Source organism: Cygnus atratus, chromosome Z (genome assembly GCF_013377495.2).
Source record: "Cygnus atratus isolate AKBS03 ecotype Queensland, Australia chromosome Z, CAtr_DNAZoo_HiC_assembly, whole genome shotgun sequence".
Lineage (NCBI taxonomy): Eukaryota > Metazoa > Chordata > Aves > Anseriformes > Anatidae > Cygnus > Cygnus atratus.
Genome location: NC_066396.1, coordinates 83,947,145 through 83,967,820, shown reverse-complemented (window position 1 = coordinate 83,967,820; position 20,676 = coordinate 83,947,145). Strand labels below are relative to the sequence as shown.

The following is a 20,676-nucleotide window of genomic DNA, read 5'->3' as shown; positions in this document are numbered from 1 at the left end:
CCCACCTCGTGGCATGCCATTGCTGCGCAGCTTCGTGGCCCTCAGCCCCTCTCCAGATGGGTGCATGTTCATCTCTTGGTGGCAAGTCACAAGGCAACGCTGATTAGCATGTGCTGCAGCCTGCCTGCTGGAGCTTAGGCTGGTGTGCTCCTTGTTGTAAAGCACTTCAGTGGGAAAAGCATTTTAAATGTCACGTTACCTAGAATGCTGCAGTGCTAATCCTTCAGACTCATTCAAGATGTGGTGAACTCTCTCCATTGGAGAGATGGAAAAGACAAGACTTGGAGACAGAAAGTGGCTTGTCTGTAGCAGTACAGAAAACTGAAAATGGGCTCCTCACCCCCATCTCCAGGATGAAGGCTTCCCTAGTCGTCCTAATCTCAGGTTTCCTCTACTCGGCAGTTTTGCATTTCCAAGAGGGCTTATTTGACTGTATGGTGCTGTGGCAAGGGTTGTTGACTGCAGATAGTCCTGTATTCATATTTTTTGTCCACACATCACTTCTAGGGTTGCTATTATTTTAATCCTATGCCCATAAACCTACTTCAAGCCAGTCTCTGGTTTAATTGCAGTCCTAGCGGGTGGTGACACTTTGCTGTTGGGCTTGCAGACATAGGATATTGTATGAAAGTGGTATACTGTGTGACATCAGTGGCATGCCATAGTCGTGCAAAACCATCCCATCTCCTCAGCATCATGCCTGGATGCTGTATGCTCCCCTGAGCTTCCAGAATATGTTGGCTCAAGATGAAGATTCAAAGTCCTTCTAGGCTTTGCAGCCTGGACCTGGGGTATCCAAAGTGCTGCTGGAAGTCAAGGAATAATGTGTTACTCCTCTGGGGTGGTGCAAAGTGCCTGTGAAAAGGTAAAGATCAATGTGGATGAGACAGAACTTCCTTGGGACCTGGCCATGTTGAGGGAAAGGACATACTTCCCACCCTAGTAAGGATGTTGCCAGCCTCACCACTTCCCACTCAAAGAACGTATCTGTATCCTGCCTTCATGTGGGGCTGGATGAACAAGCCCCTCGCGTATGACAGGCCAGAGGCGTGCTGATGATGCACACCTTAAAGATACTCCCTAGTGACTTGAGTAAGCCCAGTGAGGACACCTGAAGGATATGTCAGTGTCTCCTGCAGACTGAAGTGGCATGAGAGGCAGTGAGCCAGGACCCCTGGGTGTGGCACGCTCTCTTGAATATTTATCCACAAAGGTAACACGGATAGAGTCATTTCATGGCCCTCAGGACTATCTCCTTTGCCAGGAAGGTCAGAAACAGTTAGTTATCTGCAAAACGTAAACAGGTATTTGTCAGCTAATCAATTATCCAGTTTAGGTGCCCATCCTGATTCCAGTAGGAAGGAGTGAGCTGTGTGTGCTCCCTCTGTCACTGACAGTGACATACCGTCAGCCCCACGTGCCATGACATGAGGTTATCTCCCCATCCCCAGCGAGGGTGGTGAGCTGCAGGAACTGTCTGCTGATGCTTTAAGCACCAGTATTATAAACTCTGCAGGCTTCTACAATATGTTTTACATCCCTTTGTTAATGGATTTCCTGAGATGGCGGAGATGGAGCCCAAGCATATGGAGTCTATTGTTTTGCTCTTTTCTTTCACTCTCACTCTCAATGTTAGGGAAAAATAGGTGCTGGTGTCACCAGCCAGCAGAGTGGGAGTGGTTGCTCGCTGGAAAACAGGCTGCCATTCTGTAGTTCTGCCATTTTTTTTACATATAAATCTGGCATAAAATTTGCAACACATGGTCACATGAAAATTACAGGTAACTGTTTCCTTGATGATAAACTTTTAATTGAGCTGTGGGCCAGCTGTGACTGTGCAGGGGTGGGAGACCCATCATTTTGCCTGGCATGCTGACTGAAGGCCAGCAGATACCCCTGCAGGTATGGGTACTACTGGGGCTGCCAGCCTCTCCATGGGGAGGCCACTTCAGGCAAACTCGGCAAGGTATTTGGGCACCTGAAGCTTTAGATAGTGACCTCACAGCGCTGGCAGAAATTGTCGTTGGAAAATCCTGATAGACTGTGCTCTAGCTGAGCTTCTCCTAAGGCTGGGGGTGGCAGCTGAGCTGCTCTGTCCTGCAGGATGTAAAGACAGGAGGGAGGAAGCTCTGCCTCCAAGCCATCCTTGCCCTGCCTCCAAATTTAGCCATCTAATAGCCTTTAAAGAGACCAGGCCAAAGGAACTCAGGAATAAGTGTGTCCTGAAATCTCTGTGGCCCACTACTAAAATGCAGATGTGCTTTGCTCTTGTACAGTATGGACATCCTGCTATGGATGCTGCTTCTTACCCTCTTTTTGTGCTAGGGTTGTTGATGTTTCTCTGAAACTAATTATTTGAACACAATTGAAGCTTGCCTGTATTTGGGGAAAATCTCACTGAGGACAATGATGCTCTATTCTCTTTTTTGGGTAAGCGTATCAGATGAATCAAGAGGAAAAGACAGGGTTGCAGCACCTGCAGCTGTTGCCTTGGTCCTTGCCAGCTCCCCTTGGCTACCTCCCAGGCTCTGCCGAAGTGACATTTGTAGGCAAATGGCAGAACTTTCAACTTGGAAATGGGATGCAATGGAAACCAGACCAGGCTGCTACCTGTAGAACATATTAGTCTGTGGGTGTTGTTGCCTTTATTTATGGAAAAGCTGAGGATCAACTTTTCTTGGTGTCTCCAATGGTGGCTATGTTGCCCAGTGCTGTTGAAAATGATCCTAACCACAAAGAATATGACAGAGGTTTGGGTATTGAAATATGTTGTAATATTTCTATATATTTGAATAAATTATACGGCAATGTAGGCTTTTTTTTTTTTTTAATAGCTATCAGAAAATGAGCACTGGGGAGTGGTCAGTGTGTAAGACAAGAAGGGAAGCTCACCTGTTGGACATGTGCTACCAGAGAACTGGATACCTTTGGGAAATGAGGCTTCTGCTGTTTTGTGGTGATAGAAAGGGGAAAGGAAGGGAACAGCAGCGGCAGCCCTTCTGGGACCCTTGTTGGTGGGGTGGCAGGTAGGGGAGATCACTGTTAACCTCGCACTGCCTGCGAGTTGGGGGGGTAAAGCTGACGTCCTCTGACCAAATTTAAGGAGACCAGAGATACTTTCACATTCCCCAGGCTGCAGAGATGACATAATCAGACTTTCATGTTGTGCAGGAGACCAGGAAACAGGGCAGTTATGAGGGGAGAATGTTTTAATCTAAAAGATCTGTTTTCTGCCCAGATTGAATAATCAGAACTCATGATGTCCTTCCATTAGGAATCCTCCTTCCCTCTAAAACTGGAGAACAAATTACATACCTGTTTTGAGTCTTGAATGCTTTCAGGATGTGGATGAACCATAGAAGCTCTGTAGGAAGGACCTGAGAGGGACGGTGCGGACTGAATTGTCGGTGCAGACTGCTGAGATCACGGCAGTGATGCCAAGCGCTGGGCAGTGTGGGAGCGTTCAGATACAAACCCGTTCGTCGGGCCAGAAGGGATGGAGGAAGCAGCCTTTGTAGCAAGGGCCACGAAGTGGTGAACAGCTTTTTGCAATATCTCAGGTTCCCGTGCCTCATTACATCTGGTGACATTCCATTCCTTCTGTGATAACAATAGTAATTGAATAGTAATTAAAAATTTTATTCTTAGGTCAATTCAAAATGAAACTGTTGTTTAAAATTTCTTCCAACTGAAAAGTTTAAAAATTATTTTAGCTAGTGGGAAAATGTTTAATTTTTACCTGTGATTTCAATCTCTACAAGCTCTAAATAGTTTTTAAAAATGACTATCATAAAATTAAATGCCTATGCTAAACAATTTGAACATGAGAATATGTACACTTATTTTTGTCAGGGATGTTAAAATTGGGAAAAAACTCATATTTCTCATTGATCTGAGATAACAACATTTTGATGAAGGAACTGTCAGTCAGTGATTTTTGCTGAGCAGGCTGTTTTGAGCCTGCTTTGTGCTAATAGCATCTCTGATCTTGCTGGTTGTCACCTGTGTGGTCCCTTCCATGAACGAGTTTGAGGTGTGGGAGCACCAAGGTGACACGTGAGCCATGCAAGTGGGGGACCAGGCCTCTCCGCAGCGGGGGCATGGATCCTCTTTCCTTCACCTGACTGGAGATGAAGCTCACAGCTGATGCACACCAGTACAGGATAGCAACTCCAGACCCTTCCATGGCATCCCAGGGTAGATGTTACCATGTGTATGAGCAGTCTTTGAAGGCAGTTATCCTGGAATGAGTGATATAACCAAAGATGCCCTCAGCTTTGAGGAGGTGAACTTGAGGATTCCCTCTATGATGAGAGGCTGGCTGTGCTGGATCCTTCCTGGTGTGATTCATGGGAGCATCTCTTTCACGTTGTGGGCTCCTGATCTAATTTCGGCACAACAAACTACAGCAGATTTCCTTGAAATCTCACTGCATCAGCTGCAGCCTGTGGAGCAGGAGGGTATCCTGGCATCTGCACCATGGGAGGCAGGGTCTGGACAGGGTCTGGACATTACTTGTGTAGTGTCTTTGGTATGGAATCCTGTGTGTACCTCTTGCCTTAGCTCAGCAGGCAGCTGCATGTCCTAGGTTGGTGTTCGGAGCTGTGTCTGAAGCTGTGCTTGAAGTGAGGGCACCTCAGCACAGTGATCCAGGGGCAGAATGAGACGGGGACATCCCACTGCCTTTCTGTGGTGTGATTTCTGTGGAAGACCTGAGGAGACTTGAATAAGAAGGCACGTTTCTGTAGTCTAAGTAAAGAGTGCTCTGTCAGGCTATGTGAATCTGACTCCCCTTTTTCTGGAGCAACAGCCAAGTTTTTTGAACTGGCTTCAGGCCTCAGTGTGTGTGTGTGTTTTTTTCTTAAACTGCCTTAATAAGAGACACAAATAATGTCCTGCTTTTTATTTAGATCTCTGCAAGCCATCAGACCATGCGGTGTGATTTCCTAGAGAGTTTTCTGGGAAAGTGTCATTAAAATCAGTGTTATTTCACATTTTGCTGTTTCTGACTTTATAAACCTGAACTTTGGATAAACTTGGGAATAAAGGGAGAGCAGCTGGAGTTGAAACTGGTGACTTTTGCTCCCTGCAGTGTTCGTCTCTTCCCCTTTCCATCTCTCATTGTCAGAGCATTATGGCAGCTTACAGAGGAAGGGAAATTGTGTCTTCTCCCTCTGCCAGGCTAAAAATCCCACTCTGGTACTTGCAGAGTAGTTATGACAAATGCATGGCTATTTTCACAGTGTTTGGGGAGATGTAAAACCATGTCCACTGGTCGTGATGCTCACGTGGTGATTTGTTGGTTTGATTCCTCAGGTCGTGAGCTGGCAAGCACAACCCTCCCAGGATACCCTCCACATGTCCCCCCTGCTGGACAGGGCAGCTACTCAGCTCCAGCGCTGACAGGAATGGTGCCTGGTGAGTTTTCAAAAAAATGGGGGGGAGGAGGGGGTGGGAGGCAGGGAAGACAGCATTTCAGAAAGAAAGCATGGCACTTTCTGGATGCTCTGCACTGAGGCAACCATGAGACAGAAATCACAGCACTGGAGAGGGAAGAGATGTAATGCAGCCCTAAGTGAAGGAGCAGACTTCCCAGTGCTAGAGATAATCCAGCATTTAGACTGCCAAAGCACATCTGCACTGGGATGCTGAAAGTGCCTCCAGCCTTCCATGTGCGAAGCTTGGGGATAGCTTAATGTTGGACCATTCCAGGCTTTTCCCATTCAACACAGGCACCTTTTTATCCCTCTGCCATGTCTCACGTAAGAGGTTGCTAGTCTCTGGGAGCTAGACACGTCCTGACCTTAACATTTCTCTGTGCCAAACTGTGGCAATCCAGACGACTTCTGGGGGACATAGTTTTCCTCAGGACAGTTGCTATTTATACATCTCTTTCTGTGATTACCTTCCCGTTTTTGAGCCTCATGGTGAGAAATGCCAGATGGCAGGTACCAGCTAATGGCTAGCTTGTGCAACCAGTGGGAGCTGAGCATGTGCAGGCTCTTGGGTTTGGCAGAGTAAGGTTTGCGTGAGCGTAACATAATCTGCATAATCCTCTCTTACTATTGGCTGTGGATCTACATGCAATGCTCAATAGGATGATGATATCGGGGTGCTGGCAGTGGGCAGCTGGTGGGTGTGTGGTGGTGGGAAGGCTGAGTTGGGCTAACTCCTGCCAAAGCACTGGAGATCAGATACTGCTGGAAATCAGTGCGCTTATTTTGGCTTGAAAGAAACAAAGGGATTTGTCCCCAAGCTCTGCTGCCTTTGGTCTGGACATGACAGACACTGCTGTCTACAAGGGTAAGAAGTATCCTGAGGCTCAAGTATATATGTTGAAAGTAATGTAAGTATTGTATAGCTTGAAAATTAATGATAAATTGGGGATTATCTTTCTTTCCCCTACTGCTTTCTAAGCCTTTAAGGTCATCTGAGTTAGACACTTTGGAGTCAGCAAGGTCAGACAATTATTGAAGAAAATCCCCCAAAGTGGAATTTCATATGTAATCACATGGCTCCAGGAGGTGGTGATTTAGAAAACAATACTGTTAATAAGAAAGTAGGAGTTGATGATAGTTACATGATGACCAGGCTTTTGGGATTAGTCTTTTTGTCCAGAATTGATTATATTCTGTAAAATGTTTTCCAGCAGATCACTGAGAAATTAAGAAAAATAATCTAATCAGCCACGTTATTTTTCTGTTAGAGTTAGAAACTGGCTATGGATGCTAGATCAGAGATTAAGTTGAAACAATTTTTATGCATGAAATGTAGTCTTGGAAAGACTACAGAGGATGAAAGACTGCTGTTTTAATAAAAATAAAAAGATAAAAAGTGAACATCTGAAAGAAAGTCTTGTTTGGAAAATGTTAGGTTAGACTTCTTGTTTTATGCTATTTCTCAAAGACACACAGCTATTAGAAAGCTTTTTTTGTCCTCAGCTTGGCTGCTCTTACTTCAGTGGCATTGCCAGCTGCTTAAATCATCTGAGGATTCAATTTTACATTAACTTTTTAGCATGACTGAAAACTGTAGTTACACTTCAGAGCATTTGGAGTATGAGGATCAGTTAATCATGTGTGTGCCAGGTTGGTCATGAAGACAGAGGTATGAATTCTGTGCCTGAACCTGCTGTTGAACACAAAGTTTAGAGATGGCAATTTAGAGGCTTTTAGAAACCTTGTAGAAATCTGTCATCTTCCAGGTTGCCTTCCACTACCAACTTAACTTTCTTTTATGACAAGATCACCCATCTAGTTGACCAAAGGAAGACAGTTGATGCAATCTTTCTGGATTTCAGTAAGGCTTTCAATACTGTCTCTCACAGTATCCATCTGGACAAAGTGACCAGAATACAGTTAGATAAAAGTATAGTAAGATGGGTGAACAATTGGCTGACGGGTGAGACCCAGAGGGCTCTTGTAAATGGGGCTACATCAGGCTGGTGATCTGTCACTAGTGGGGTTCCCCAGGCCTCCATTTTAGGACCAGTCCTCTTCAGTGTTTTCATTAACAATTTGGATGAAGGACTTGAAGGATTTTTGAGCAAGTTCGCAGACGATTCCAAATTGGCTGGAGCTTTTGACTCCGTCGAGTTTGATGAGGCCTTGCAGAGAGATCTGGACAAATCAGAGAGCTGGGCAATCCCTAATAATATGAAGTTTAACAAGAGCAAGTGCTGGATTCTGCACCTGGGAAGGGGTAACCCTGGCTATACATACAGAGTGGGGGACGAGAGGCTGGAGAGCAACCCCGCAGAAAGGTATCTGGGGCTTTTGGTTGACAGCAAGCTGAACATGAGCCAGCAGCGTGCCTTGGCGGCCAGGAGGGCCAACCGTATCCTGGGGTGCATCAAGCATGGCATTGCTAGCCGGCCAAGGGAAGGGATTTTCCTGCTCTGCTCTGAGCTGGTGCAGCCTCACCTTGAGTACTGTGTGCAGTTCTGGGCACCAGAGTATAAGGAAGAAAGACATAAAACTGTTAGACAGTGTCCAAAGGAAGGCAATAAAGATGGAGAAGGGTCTAGAGGGGAAGACGTAGGAGAAACAGTTGAAGTCACTTGGATTGTTCAGCCTGGAGGTGACAGAGAGGAGACCTCATGGCTGCCTGCAGCTTCCTCATGAGGGGAGTGGAGGGGCAGGCACTGGGCTCTGCTCTCTGGGGACAGCAACAGGACCTGAGGGAATGGCTTGAAGCTGTGACAGGGGAGGTTCAGGCTGGATATCAGGAAAATGTTCTTCACCGAGAGGGTGGTCGGGCACTGGAACAGGCTCCCCAGGGAAGTGGTCACGGCACCGAACTTGCCGGAGCTCAAGAAGCATTTGGACAACACTCTCATACACATGAACTGACTTTTTGGGTGGTCCTTTGGGGAGCCAGACGTTGGACTTAATAATCCTTGTGGGTCCCTTCCAGCTCGGGATATTCTATGACTCTGTGAATTTCCAACCGTGAGCCCTGGTCACTTCCCCATTTAAGGGGTATACACGCTCTTCCTTTTCTTTATTATTGTTATTATTTTTTGGTTGTGGGAGCTGGGGAATAAATACATCAGCAGTTACCAGCTGTTCAGGAGCACCTGCCAGAGTGGGATGGCAAATCTGTGAGAGTGATGGGCTTGGTGGAGCTCAGTATGAGGAAATGCAGTGAGGGGTCAGTGATATAGAGTCGTCTGAGCTGATTTTCCCAGGTAATAGATTTTATTTTTAACTACACATAGGCCTGTGTGACCCATTACATTGAATAACTGCACTGTTCCTCTCACTGGTTCCTTTAATAACAACCTTCTGCTCCAGCTAGTGTGAAGGTCAGCTCCAATTTCTTTAGGTTCGCCTTCTCATTTAAGTGAGAATTTGCTAACTAGCATCCAAAATACCTTCTCAATCCTTCTTTGCCTCTTGTCATTTGCAGGGTGAGTTTCAGAGCCTTACTAGGGAAAGCACCACAGTCTCTGAGGGGCTGACCCAGAAGTAGCTGACAGATCAGGTCTGGTTCCAGAGGCACATCTGCAATTGTTCTGAAACAGCCAAATTGCCATGACCAAGCATGTATACGTTTGTTTTACCTTTTTCACAGGGATTCATTTAATGACATGCCACCTCCTTGTTTTCAGAGCCTCTGCTATAAATGTGCTTCCTTGATAAGATTTTTAGTTGTTAGCCATTAATTTTTGCTCATTATTAAGTGATTGTGTGAGTTAAGTACTTAGAGATGTGGGAGAAATATATATATAAGACATATAGGGCGTTTTGTTGCATGCTGCTGACATTACTTGTGCTGCTGTGAATTAGCTATTCCCCACTACACTGTTGGTATTTGTCTCATATTTGCTGGGGGTTTACCGTATGTGTGAAGGGTGAAGGAAACCTTTGAGCCCCTTGGCATTTTCAAGCTGGAAACAGCAGCCATGTAGTTTCAGCTTCTTGCTCTCTTTGTATCGCTTCTCCAGCTTCCCCATTGTTCATCTGAACAGGAAAGGCTTCTTCCTCCCACCAATGGTTCCTGGCTCTCCAGCAGCCAAGACTGTCCTACGGGAGCGTGCCCCCTCTGCATTTCCGTGCCTGGCACAAAACATCTGATCCACACTCTCAGATTTCCCTCCTTCCTTTTCTGCAAAAACAGGGACTTACTTGTCACCACAGAATTCCCTTTTTTATGTGATTCATGAATGTTTAATGTGGCCAAGAGAATAAATTAATCAAAGATTTTTCTCTAAAGAAGCCAAAGAACCAGAGGTGTTGTTTTGATTTCGCACCAGAGCTTTACAAACTGAGAGCTGGCATCTCTTGTGGCTCCTGTAAAGAGTGTTCCTCTGCAGGTTACTGGCCCTACATGCTTGTACTGCCTTCTGCCTTTTGATGGCTGCTATCCCTGAAAAGGTGACTGGTGAGGAGCTTTCCAAGAGGTGCTGCAGTGCTGGCACACCACAGTCCTCTGACAGCACAGGGCCTGGGCACTCAACAGATAAACAGGATGGGACTTACAGGGGCACAGCCTGTCCCTGGGGCAGTGGCTGGGATGCTTCAGACAGCTGGGCTTCAGGTACTGCCCAGTCACTTCGATCCATGGCCTGCAAAACACTGTCTTTCACAGTGTTCTTGTGTCCCTTTGTATGCTTTTATCCAAGTTAAATGTTATTGTGTGGACACTGCTGATGGACAGCAAAATGGGAAAATAACTGGTGGGATGGTCAAGCTTGGAGGCTGGTGGTTAATGCCAAGTTCTAACTGTATGCGACACTGTAGCATATGTCCAGGGGTCTGTCCTCTTTAACATCTTTATCCATGAAGTAGAGGAGGTGGTGGAGCACACATGCGTAACATTTGCAGATGACATCAAACCGAGGAGTGCAGATCAAAGGGTAGGGCTGTCCTGTAGAGGCATCTAGGCAGGCTTGAGGAGGAGACAGCAAGGGCAAACACAGAATCCTGCACCAGGAAAGTGAGCACATTGCAATGGGCTGAGGATTGGCTGGATGCTGGAAAGGATCCAGGGGCAGACAGGGAGCTAAGCATCTGCCTGCATTGTGCACCGGCAGCAAGTAAAATGTGCATGGCCAAAAACATTCTGGCCAGGAGATGGAGGGAAGAGATTATCCCTCTCACTCATAGTATCACTACCAGAATGTTGCATTTTGACCCCCCCACCCCCCACCCCAGCACAGAAAAGGCAATGCGTTTAAGTAGGAACAGGCGAGATGCAGACAGGATATGAGGGAAAGCTTCAAACCTTTGTCCCACAGGGAGGTCCAGGTAGTTGGAGAGGTTACTTGGAGGGGCTGTGCAGTCTCCATCTGTGATGGTTTTCAAGGCCAGACTGGATAAAGCCCTGAGCATCCTGGTCTGGCCTCACTGCTGATCTTGCTGTGAGCAGTATCAAGAGACCTACTGAAGCCTGTGACTCAATGTTTTGATTACAGCACTGCTGAAATACACCTCAGAATCAGGAATTCTAATATCGAATCTTCTGTCTAATATTTTGAGTAGAGAGTGAGTCAGTAAGCTGTTAACAGCAGGTCCCTCTCTGGAAACCAGTTATGCTAGCAGTCCACACCAATGTGATAGCTCTGCTCTAGACCTGAACCACTGCTAAAAAATAAAGCTGTAATTCACCCTCAGAATCCGGAGGTAGCCGTACTGGCAGCTTCCTTGTCACGGGACAGTGCCTAATGTTTACACAAGGACCCGGAGAAATTGCCCTCCACCCATCTTCTCTCACCAACGACCATGGTGACCTGCTGCAGCCAAGAGGTGCCTGCTGCTGGCCCCACCTCAGCCTTTCCTGCCTGCCTGTGCTTTGTGCCCAGTCCTTTGGGAAATCAGGGCTGAAAGGAAGAAGGGGGGTGGACCCAATGTGGAGCTGGTGGCAGTTGGTGAGTGTAACGCAGGTCCGTCAGACCCCAGCAGCCATGGAGTGAAGGCCAGATGTCTCTGCCAACACGTCTCCCACCCAGCCTCACAAAGCACAGGAGCTTTCTGTCCATCAGTGTGACTGCACACGTGCCGGATCCTGCAGACACGTGGCCTGTGGGGTGCATGGGAGCTTGGCAGCAGCCTGGGTTTTGCTGTGTGCCAGTCGGTGGTGGAGCGGACGTGTCTCCTTCTGCTCTTGTGCCCTGTGGCTGTTCTCTGCACTCTCCCAGCCCTGTCTCTTCCCCGGTGTCCTGGGGTGGCTGGTGGCTGACACTTAGATATGTCCCTTCCCAGCACGCAGCTGTGGGATGCTGCACTGCCTGTCCCTCCCGCGGCCCCTGCTCTGCCCCATTTCGGGCTCCTACCTTGGCTGGGGGGGGAAGGCTCCAAGTCCTCTCCTGGGGCTGGGACAGTCAGGGCCAGGCTAGGGCAAACCATGCTAGTGCCTAGCTCCAGCTCCTCTGCTTGCCCTCGCCACCAGCCTGGTGTGTCTGCGGCTGAAATGCAAAAAGATTACACTCAAGCAACCATGCTTGTTCATGTAAGTATTTATTCTGGCTCTGGTGTTAGAAGTGCTCAGACAGCAGCCCCATTATCCTCTGTTTTCTATCTTTTTCCTCATTTTTCCATCTGCCTGTCTTTGGGATGGAGTCCTGAGCACCTCTCCCATGTCCTCCCTTCCCCAGGACTGTCATTCACATTGTCCTCTTGGGGCCCTGCGCACAGGGTGACAGGAAAGGGTAGACTGTCCAGAATAGCAATGCTGAAAATACAGTCATTAATGGGACTCTTGAAACCCAGATGTCCTTTCTGAACACCGGTAATTTGTTTTTAATGAAAAACCATGCAGTGACCCTGAACAAATGAATTTCCTTTATATGAAGTCTATGTGCAATTACCCAACTAAAGGGACCTGAAAACAGTGACATTCAAAACTGGGCTTTGAAAAGAGAAGCATAAAATATAGCAAGGGTATCATTAACAATCTTTTATCTAAAGGAAGTGGCTAGCCCAAATGTGCAAAACAGAAAGAGATAATGTTGAGAAAAAAACACACATGGTTTTTAAAAGAATTTTTTCCTTTTGATTAGAAGATATTAGTGCAGACATAGATTGTGTAGCTTCTCCATGTTTAGGCTGTTTCTCCCACCTAACCCTCTAAGGGGAAACACCCTCTCTCAACCCACTTGAAACATAACGTATGGCAATGTTTGTGTGAAGAACAGAAACACAAGTGCTGTGTTGTGGCTGGGATCAAAAGGCAGGTATTACAAGCTAATAGTTTCTACACAAAGCCTTTGGGGATAGTGTTCCCCTGCCAGGCACTATGAAGAGTTTAGTCATCAGTATTATCATATGTTTATGTTACTTGTTTTGGCTCTGCCTGTGCCAAAGTTTTGTCATAGCATTTTGTAGCCTCCTGATGTGAGGCAGTAAATATTTGACAGGAAGGTAGCTGGGAGGTAAAACATTGACAAACAGTGACTGACAAAGAAAATTACAGTATGTGGCATGATACAGGGCATCAGCGGCAGAGCCTGAACTGTGTGAGCTCTTCTGATTCACAGCATAAAGCTGGAAACGGTTGGTTACTTAAACAGTAATGCTGTCGCCACCAGTGAAAGCAGAAGGAAAATCAGGGAGGAAATATTTTTTTCTGAAAAGACCTCTTAACATTTCTTTGGTGAAGTGGAAAGTTGCAAGTTGTCTTCTTGAAGCCTGGAGATGATATCTGAAGATGATATCCTTTTGGCATCTGCTTCACCTGTTTCATACTCTGATATTACAAGAATTTTTGTCTCTGCTCTGATTATGATTACTTGCTTCTTCCCAGTATCACGACTTTTTGCAGCTCCATTGTATAATGGATTATACCATATTAATTTCTGTCAAAACCCCCTCTATTCTTCCTTGTGCCCTTCCATCCCACCCAACTGGCCAGGGCTCCTCAGGGTCAGAGCGAGACTGTTCAGTGATGTGCTTGTCTCGCTCTATCTGGACAGGTGGCTTCAGAAGGGTGTGTAAATTCTGGGTTGCTTATTTCTGCTGCTTGTCTTTTGGGATTCAGGCAGAGAATTTGATCAGGTGGAAGAGATGCCATGAGAAATCATGTTTTCTATCAGCAGGTAGAAGGATTGATGCTAGGACATGCACTTAGCATAACTACCTTGAAGGTAATCTGTAGCCACCTGAAGATTTTGACCCAGAATGTTTTAACTCTTTAGGGATTTCACATTTCAGTTTGTGAATGCAGTTACATAGTGTGCATCCAGCCATCATCCAGAGCGTCCCTAAAACACCTTCATGCCCCTAGATGCACATAAAAGCATATCACAGCATCCACCTTTAAAGCCAGAAGACCCACTGCTAAAGTATAGAAATTATTGATGTTTGAGGTGTTGGAGTATGTCATTTCCATTTAAATGAATTACTGCTTTTTCCTAAGTCTAGGACTGCTTCATATAGGTGCTTCCCCACTCTTCTGTAATGTCAGAAGGCAAATCCTACAGAAATTTCATCACATGGTGAAGCAAGTGATGTGCCATCACAAATATCTTGGGGCAATAGCAGGTTGCAAATCAAATGACAAATGATTTATAATCATTTATTAATAATTAATAATGAAGCAGTTAAATAGCTGATATGCATTTATCCAGTGCTTATGTACATTTTGAATAAGGGGCTTCCAGGAACTTGGAAGCCTAGAGAAACATTTTGTTGTTCATCTTTCAGGAATGTAATTGCTCCTCTTAAAAAGAATATAGACAGAATTTATATTGTTTTCAATACGACATTGTCAGAAATTATTTCATTAAATTGATTTAGAAATTACGCTGGTGATCAAAAGAAGGTGAAATGTTGGAAAAGAAAAAACAACAGCCTCTAGATCTGCTGTTCCCAAACATGTTTTCTTCCTACAGACCAGATCCTGAACTGGGGTCAATTTTTCTTGACTCCCCTGACTTCCAAGGCACTCTGCTGCTTTACCCCGGCCAGGGATGTTGTTCCAAGTGCCTAATGCTCTGTAAGCCAGTCTAGTCTTCTGTGCTGGTTCCCTTTGCTCTAGCCATAATTTCTGCCTCCTCCCTTTGAAGTGAAACATTATGCATAACTAAACATAAGTAAGCAAGGCAAAGTGTGTATAAACAAAAGGCTCCATATTTAGGAGTGAGGAGGAGGAGAAAAAACATATTGTATTGCTCCACTCTTTGGAAATTTCTATGAATTTGTAATAACAAAATTACCATAATTTGCTCGTTAATGCTGCTAGATCAGTCAAGCATTGTTCCAAACATGCAGAGGCTGCTTCTCGCACTAGGTCTGCCAGCGAGTTAAGCACGGTGAAAATTAGCATGCAAATAGCCCTAATTCGGTGGCCAAGCTGTCAGATCCAGATTCAGCGGCTTGTTTCGTTTGAAAACCCTGACAGGAGCGGCTCAGGCAATCCCACCCTCAAGTAGATCCAGCATAAGAGGTACCAAGGGGGCAGCTCCTGAGTGACAGTTTGGCTAGCTTCAGTCAAATAAATCAGCCGCGTCAACCGGTAGCAGTGCGCTGCAATGCTGGGGGGCTGTGGGGCACAGAGGTGGGGGGCTGCAGCCATACCTTGCTACTGAGACCACCCCGTCCCCACCTGAGGAGTTTGGGTCTCTGGCAGCTGACCCAGGAGCTGGCTTGAAATACTGCTCGTGGGACAATGGACTGATCTCGTGGGACTTTTTGTCCAGATGCTGAGACTGAAGTCACTGTTTGGCTGCAAAAAAGGTTCCTGTTGGGGGGCAATTTGTGTGGATAGATGAATGCCAGGGGTCTTGGTCATGTCTTCTCATTTTCTGCTCTGCCCAGGGCTCCTGGCTTGCTTCTGGTAACTGAGTGCGTGTAGGGTAATTTTGGAGGCTGCTACACTGGGCAAATTGACAAGCACACTGTAGTTGGCAGGGCTTGGCTGCTCCACGTGGAGGGATGCCGTCTGCTGAAGTGCAGCCACCTGCTGCCTGTGCAAGCAGAGGAGGAGAGGTGGAAGGTGTTCAGTGCTTGGTCTTGATGACAGACCTGGCTGTATTTTCTAGACCCAATGAGCCGCAGCATAACAGGCTTGTTCAAAATAATTCTGACTTCTTGGTGATACTGGGCTAAATCCTGCATCTCCCAGGCAGGGCTAAATTGCAGGACGTGCACAGCTTTTATCTCTTGTCTCAGTGCAGCATATCCACAAGGAGACACTGACAGCAGTCTAAAAATAGAGGCTGTTTCCTGTTGATGGTTCATTCAGTGCTAGGAGCTTGACTCACTGCTCATCTTTAAGCAATGCTGGTGATTAGAAAAGCAACAGCAAGAATTTAGAATGCCTTTTGTTGCTGTTTCTATTTTTATTTTTTATCATCAGTAAAAGTTTTTCTATCCTCTGCAAGCCAGTTGCTTTCAGGTCCCTTTCTGCTGGAAGCATTGTGAGCACAGGTCTCTGCCCCAGCCAGAATTTTAAAGATGAGGTGTCTGTAGATGAAACATGTTAAAAAGTTTGTCCTCTGGTCATTAATTGCCCTGTAGAAGATGACATCAGGGAACTGCCCAATGTAGGACTGGTTGATAGAGCTTGCCTTCTGTTGGGGTTTGCTCATTACCACTGAGACTGGCTACCCGCCAGCTGGGCATCAGGACATCCCTGATGATCCTTGCAGCTGTGGGGGCTGCAAGGTGCCTTCTCCTCTCAACAGGCAGGAACAGCTTTACATAAGGTTTCCTAACAAATCATTGTCTGACTGGCTCTTAAAAGCAGCAGTGACAGTGGCTCCCCAGGCAGCACACCCCCACACTTAACTGCATGCAGTGGGAGCTCAGTGTCCAGCCAAGACATTTCTTGCTACAGATTAGGCTTGTTGCTTCATGCTCTGTCATCCACGGGTGCCCTCCTGTTGGATCTATTATTATTATTATTATTATTATTATTATTACTGATTGTCTGTTGGTGGAAACAAAGCACAAGTAAATAAGAAAAATAAATAAATAAGAAAAAGCAGAATGTAATTAGGAAGCCGTGAGGTCTACACTAGTTCTGGTTTTGGAAAGTTGTGGTTTGGATTAGTCAAGCAAAGCACTGAAAATCTGGTTAAGTTACTTTTGTCCTGAGTGCAGTCATTGCTTCCTAGGCATGGCTGCCAGCTGGCCTGAACATGCTTTTGCTTGTGGGGTTGAATTTTGCTCTTGATGAGGTTTCTCAGACCTAAGCATCACAGATGCGGGAGCACACAAAATCCTATATAATTCCTGAGTGTTCATCATTCTTAAGGTTGTGTCTCCTTGTGTTATATCAATACCCAGAGTTTTCAAAACCTTGAGATTACAAAAGCACTGTAGTTACAAACAACAAATTGTGTGCTCTACAAACAATATGGTGTGCCCAGAACCTGCCTCTGCAACCAGTGATGGTATGGGGTTGTTGGCAACAACACTAAGCATGATGTGTGGGGTGCTTGTGGAGCAGCAGACCAAGCCACCAAAATCAAACAGGCAGTTTTCTGACAAACTGTGTTTGACTATGAGAAAGTGCTTAGATCCCAAAAGAAAGCACTGGAAAGTATTTCCTGACCCACTGTATCCACAAGCAGAAGGAGCATGGCGTGGTTTGAGAACTGGCTGACTGGCTGAACTCAGAGGGTGGTGATCAACGGTGCAGAGTCCGACTGGGGACCTGTGACTAGCGGTGTTCCTCAGGGGTCAGTGCTGGGTCTGGTCTTTTCAACATCTTCATCGATGACCTTGATCCACCCTCAGCACGTATACCAATGATACAAAGCTGGGAGGAGTGGCTGACACACCAGAAGGCTGTGCTGCCATTCAGCAAGAACTGGACAGGCTGGAGAGCTGGGCAGGAAGAAAGCAGATGAGGTTTGACAAAAGCAGGTGTAGAGTCTTGCACCTGGGAAGGAATAACTGCATGTATCAGTACAGGCTGGGGGATGACCTGCTGGAGAGGAGCTCTGTGGAGAAGGACTTGGGGGTCCTGGTGGGCGACAGGTTGGCCATGAGCCAGCAGTGTGCCCTGGTGGCCAAGAAGGCCAATGGGATCCTGGGGTGCATTAAAAGGAGCGTGGCCATCAGGTCAAGGGAGATGATCCTCTCCCTCTACTCTGCCCTGGTCAGGCCTCACCTGGAGTACTGTGTCCGGTTCTGGGCTCCCTGGTACAAAAAAGACAGGGGTCTCCTGGAAAGAGTCCAGCGGAGGGCAACAAAGATGATACGGGGCCTGGAGCATCTGCCCTGTGAGGAAAAGCTGAGAGACCTGGGTCTGTTCAGCCTTGAGAAAAGAAGACTGAGAGGGGATCTTACCAATGTTTATAAATAGCAGAAGTGTGAGAGACAAAGGGATATGACCAACCTCTCTTCAGTGGTCTGTGGAGACAGAACAAGGGGCAATGGCCATCAAATGAATCACAGGAAGTTCCACACCAACATGGGAAAGAACTTCTTCACGGTGAGGGTGACGGAGCACTGGAACAGGCTGCCCAGGGAGGTTGTGGAATCTCCTTCTCTGGAGATATTCAAGGCCCGTCTGGACGCCTACCCGGGCAACCTGCTCTAGGGAACCTGCTTTGGCAGGGGGTTGGACCCGATGATGTCTGGAGGTCCCTTCCAACCCCTACAATTCTGTGATCCTGTGATATGTGTGATCCTGTGTGCCTGTTGTATATCTGCACAACACTGGCGGCACTGGGCCATGCAAGTTAGCCATGCCATCGTGAACTAACCACTAGGTAGCACTGAACAGAGAGCAAGTGTGTACATCTGTCACATCCAAGCTCTACAGCTGAACTGCCAACTGTTTGACTGTATGACTGGTGCCCTGTAGGATTCAGTTTCTTTTCCCCTGAAGCATTAGACCCTGGATAGCAAATCTGCAGCCTGCATTTAGCATCCCGTGGAAGGATGTATACTATAAGTTGTGCCTGGCTCTGAGGGCTGGCCTGAGAGGTTTGCCATCTGCACAGCTTTGTAGCTTTAGAAAACACTTGCTGAGTTAGTCTGCAGTGAACTTGCTGTCTCCTGTTTCCAGCATTTGTGTTGCCAATGGAACGCAAGTAGAGGCTGGAGACAAGAGCATCTGTCCTGTAGTAAACTCAAATAGTCACAGACTGATGGTTAGATCACACACTGGTATGTTTTGAGAATCAAGTTAATTTTGAGAATTAATACACTGTCTTTCACTTGTGACTGCAGTAGATTTTGGATCAGTCTCTACTCTGACTGGAAATTAAGTTGGGAAGTTTAAAAGTATTCCTCTTAATTATTACATAAAAAGACTAAAAGCAGCACTCTGGTCCTGAATCAATGTCTGTTTCACAACAGATGCTCTAAATCCTTGGAGTCTCAGGTATTAGCAACAAAGGTTACTTTGCCACACAGCACCTTTGCTGCAAAATAAGTAATCCCCAAGTGGGTGTGGATGTTGTACTTGCTGAATGAAGATATGTGCGTGGACTCAGTGATGCGATTAGTGACATACAGGTAGGAGAAGAACCACTTGCTTTGTCAATAGCTGTTCTCTGGGCCTGGTGTGAAGATGCTGCCTTGTCTTCTCTTCCTGATATGAAACTTTTTTGGAACAAAGGTGCCAGTTCAGCAAAGGTCTGCCTAATATACAATCTTGTGTGCTTCCTGAAGCGAGGAACAGGAGTGCCAGCACTTAGCAAGGAGCCTTTTTCCTTGGAAGTCAGGCCTGGGGGGTCAGGATGCACATGGCCTGCACACACCAGGCCACAGTGTCCTCGAGCATCAGGCTACCCCTGCTAGATGGGGAATGAGGCTCCCATCAGTCCTCACTTCCTAATTGTGTGTCCTTATGCTCAGCACAATTTGTTGCTGTTTCAGTTGGATCAGGTCAGAATAAGTGGGCTGCAGGTATCACCCTGAAGTGGCTTTGGTTGCAAAATGTGTGTTTGGTGATCCTGTGAAGGCCCAAGCTGCTGTGCTTCCACAGACTGACCTGTGTTTGGCTGACATGTTTTTTTCCTGCATTAAAAGAACTGCTATAACGTGGATGTGGTGTAAAACCAAAGCAGCGCTATGAAAATCAAGTGAGAAATTACCTGTCTTTTGTCACTCAAGCATTAATTTGCATTGTGTTTGGTGTCAGAAGGAAAAACTGACATCCCTGCTGTAGCTACGTCTCTGTATTTCAGAGCTTGTGTGAGCTCCCCATTATGACAGAAAGAACCAGGGAGGAAAAGCCTGCCCTGCTGACATGTTAAAGCCCTAGTCCAGGGATGGCTGATGCCTGAAGTCCGTCTGAAAAGCCAGTCTTGCTGGATGAAGGGATGAGATGCAAAGATTTTGAGGGGCTCAGTCAGAAGTGTTCATCCACACAGGGGGCTTAGAAGACATCTCGACTTTTCCACCCTTCAAAGATGCTGCCACCTTCGCAGAAAGGACAGGACTCTGTAATCTGGTGTTGCCAGAACTCCTGACCTGGCCCCAAGTGAGCACTGGCCTGCCTCAGCGTGCTCTAAATGGTCACCAAGGACACCAGTGGGATGTCTGTGAGCATCCTGGTGTGGGCAGCTGCTCCATGAGCTGTGCAGACACTTTCCTACCTGTTTTCACATCGGTATTTTCAGATTAATGAAGACTGCTTCACTGTCAACAACAAAGTACCTTTATCAAGATACCCAAATCCTTAATTTCCAGATATTTGAACTCTAATTTCCACATTATGGATATATTGTTATGCCTCATAACCTTATAACTACTTCTGCTGTTAGTTAAATTACTTGTGTAATTCCTGGAAGTAACAACATATTATGCTATCATTTCAAAGGCTGAAATTATATATAAAAAAAGGCAAAGATCTGAAAAATAAAAGCGTGGAGTGGACTATTTTCAGCTGACCCAAAAGCAACTTTTCGATAACACAGTTTGGAGAATTTCATTCCACAATATATTCTTTTGATCCTTTTTCCAACAGTTTGGGCTGAAAACATATTTTAAAGTGTTTTGTGAGATGGAAATTTCCCTTCTCATCCAGCCTGTGCTACCAGCTGTTCAGTTTGGAACAGAGAAAATGAAATCATGCATGCTGCAGCACTCACAGGCTGGAAATGCTAATCTTTAAAGGCCTGGATGCAAGCACAGAGAGTGTGTGCGACATGCTGACTGGAAATAAGGCACTCAGTGCCATTTCTCCTTCTTGAATGATCCTAAAATGGAGCATCAGGAAGAAGGCAGCCCCACAGACCAGAGTTCAAGAGAGCTGCAAGCAGTAAGGTAGTAA

The 20,676-nt window shown here is 46.3% G+C and overlaps 1 protein-coding gene across 6 annotated transcripts in view; it reads left to right on the top strand.

Moving 5' to 3' along the window:
• The window catches only part of PAX5 (paired box 5), a 143,658-nt gene that overhangs the window by 103,167 nt on the left and 19,815 nt on the right, over positions 1-20,676 (top strand). For 3 of the 6 annotated variants that reach the window (XM_035567623.1, XM_035567618.1, XM_035567620.1), the window contains one exon: positions 5,317-5,418. The exons of the other annotated variants lie outside the window; for them this stretch is intronic. In XM_035567623.1, the coding sequence (XP_035423516.1) occupies positions 5,317-5,418 (102 nt within the window). The remainder of the gene's footprint in view (positions 1-5,316; positions 5,419-20,676) is intronic. 6 annotated transcript variants of the gene reach the window in all.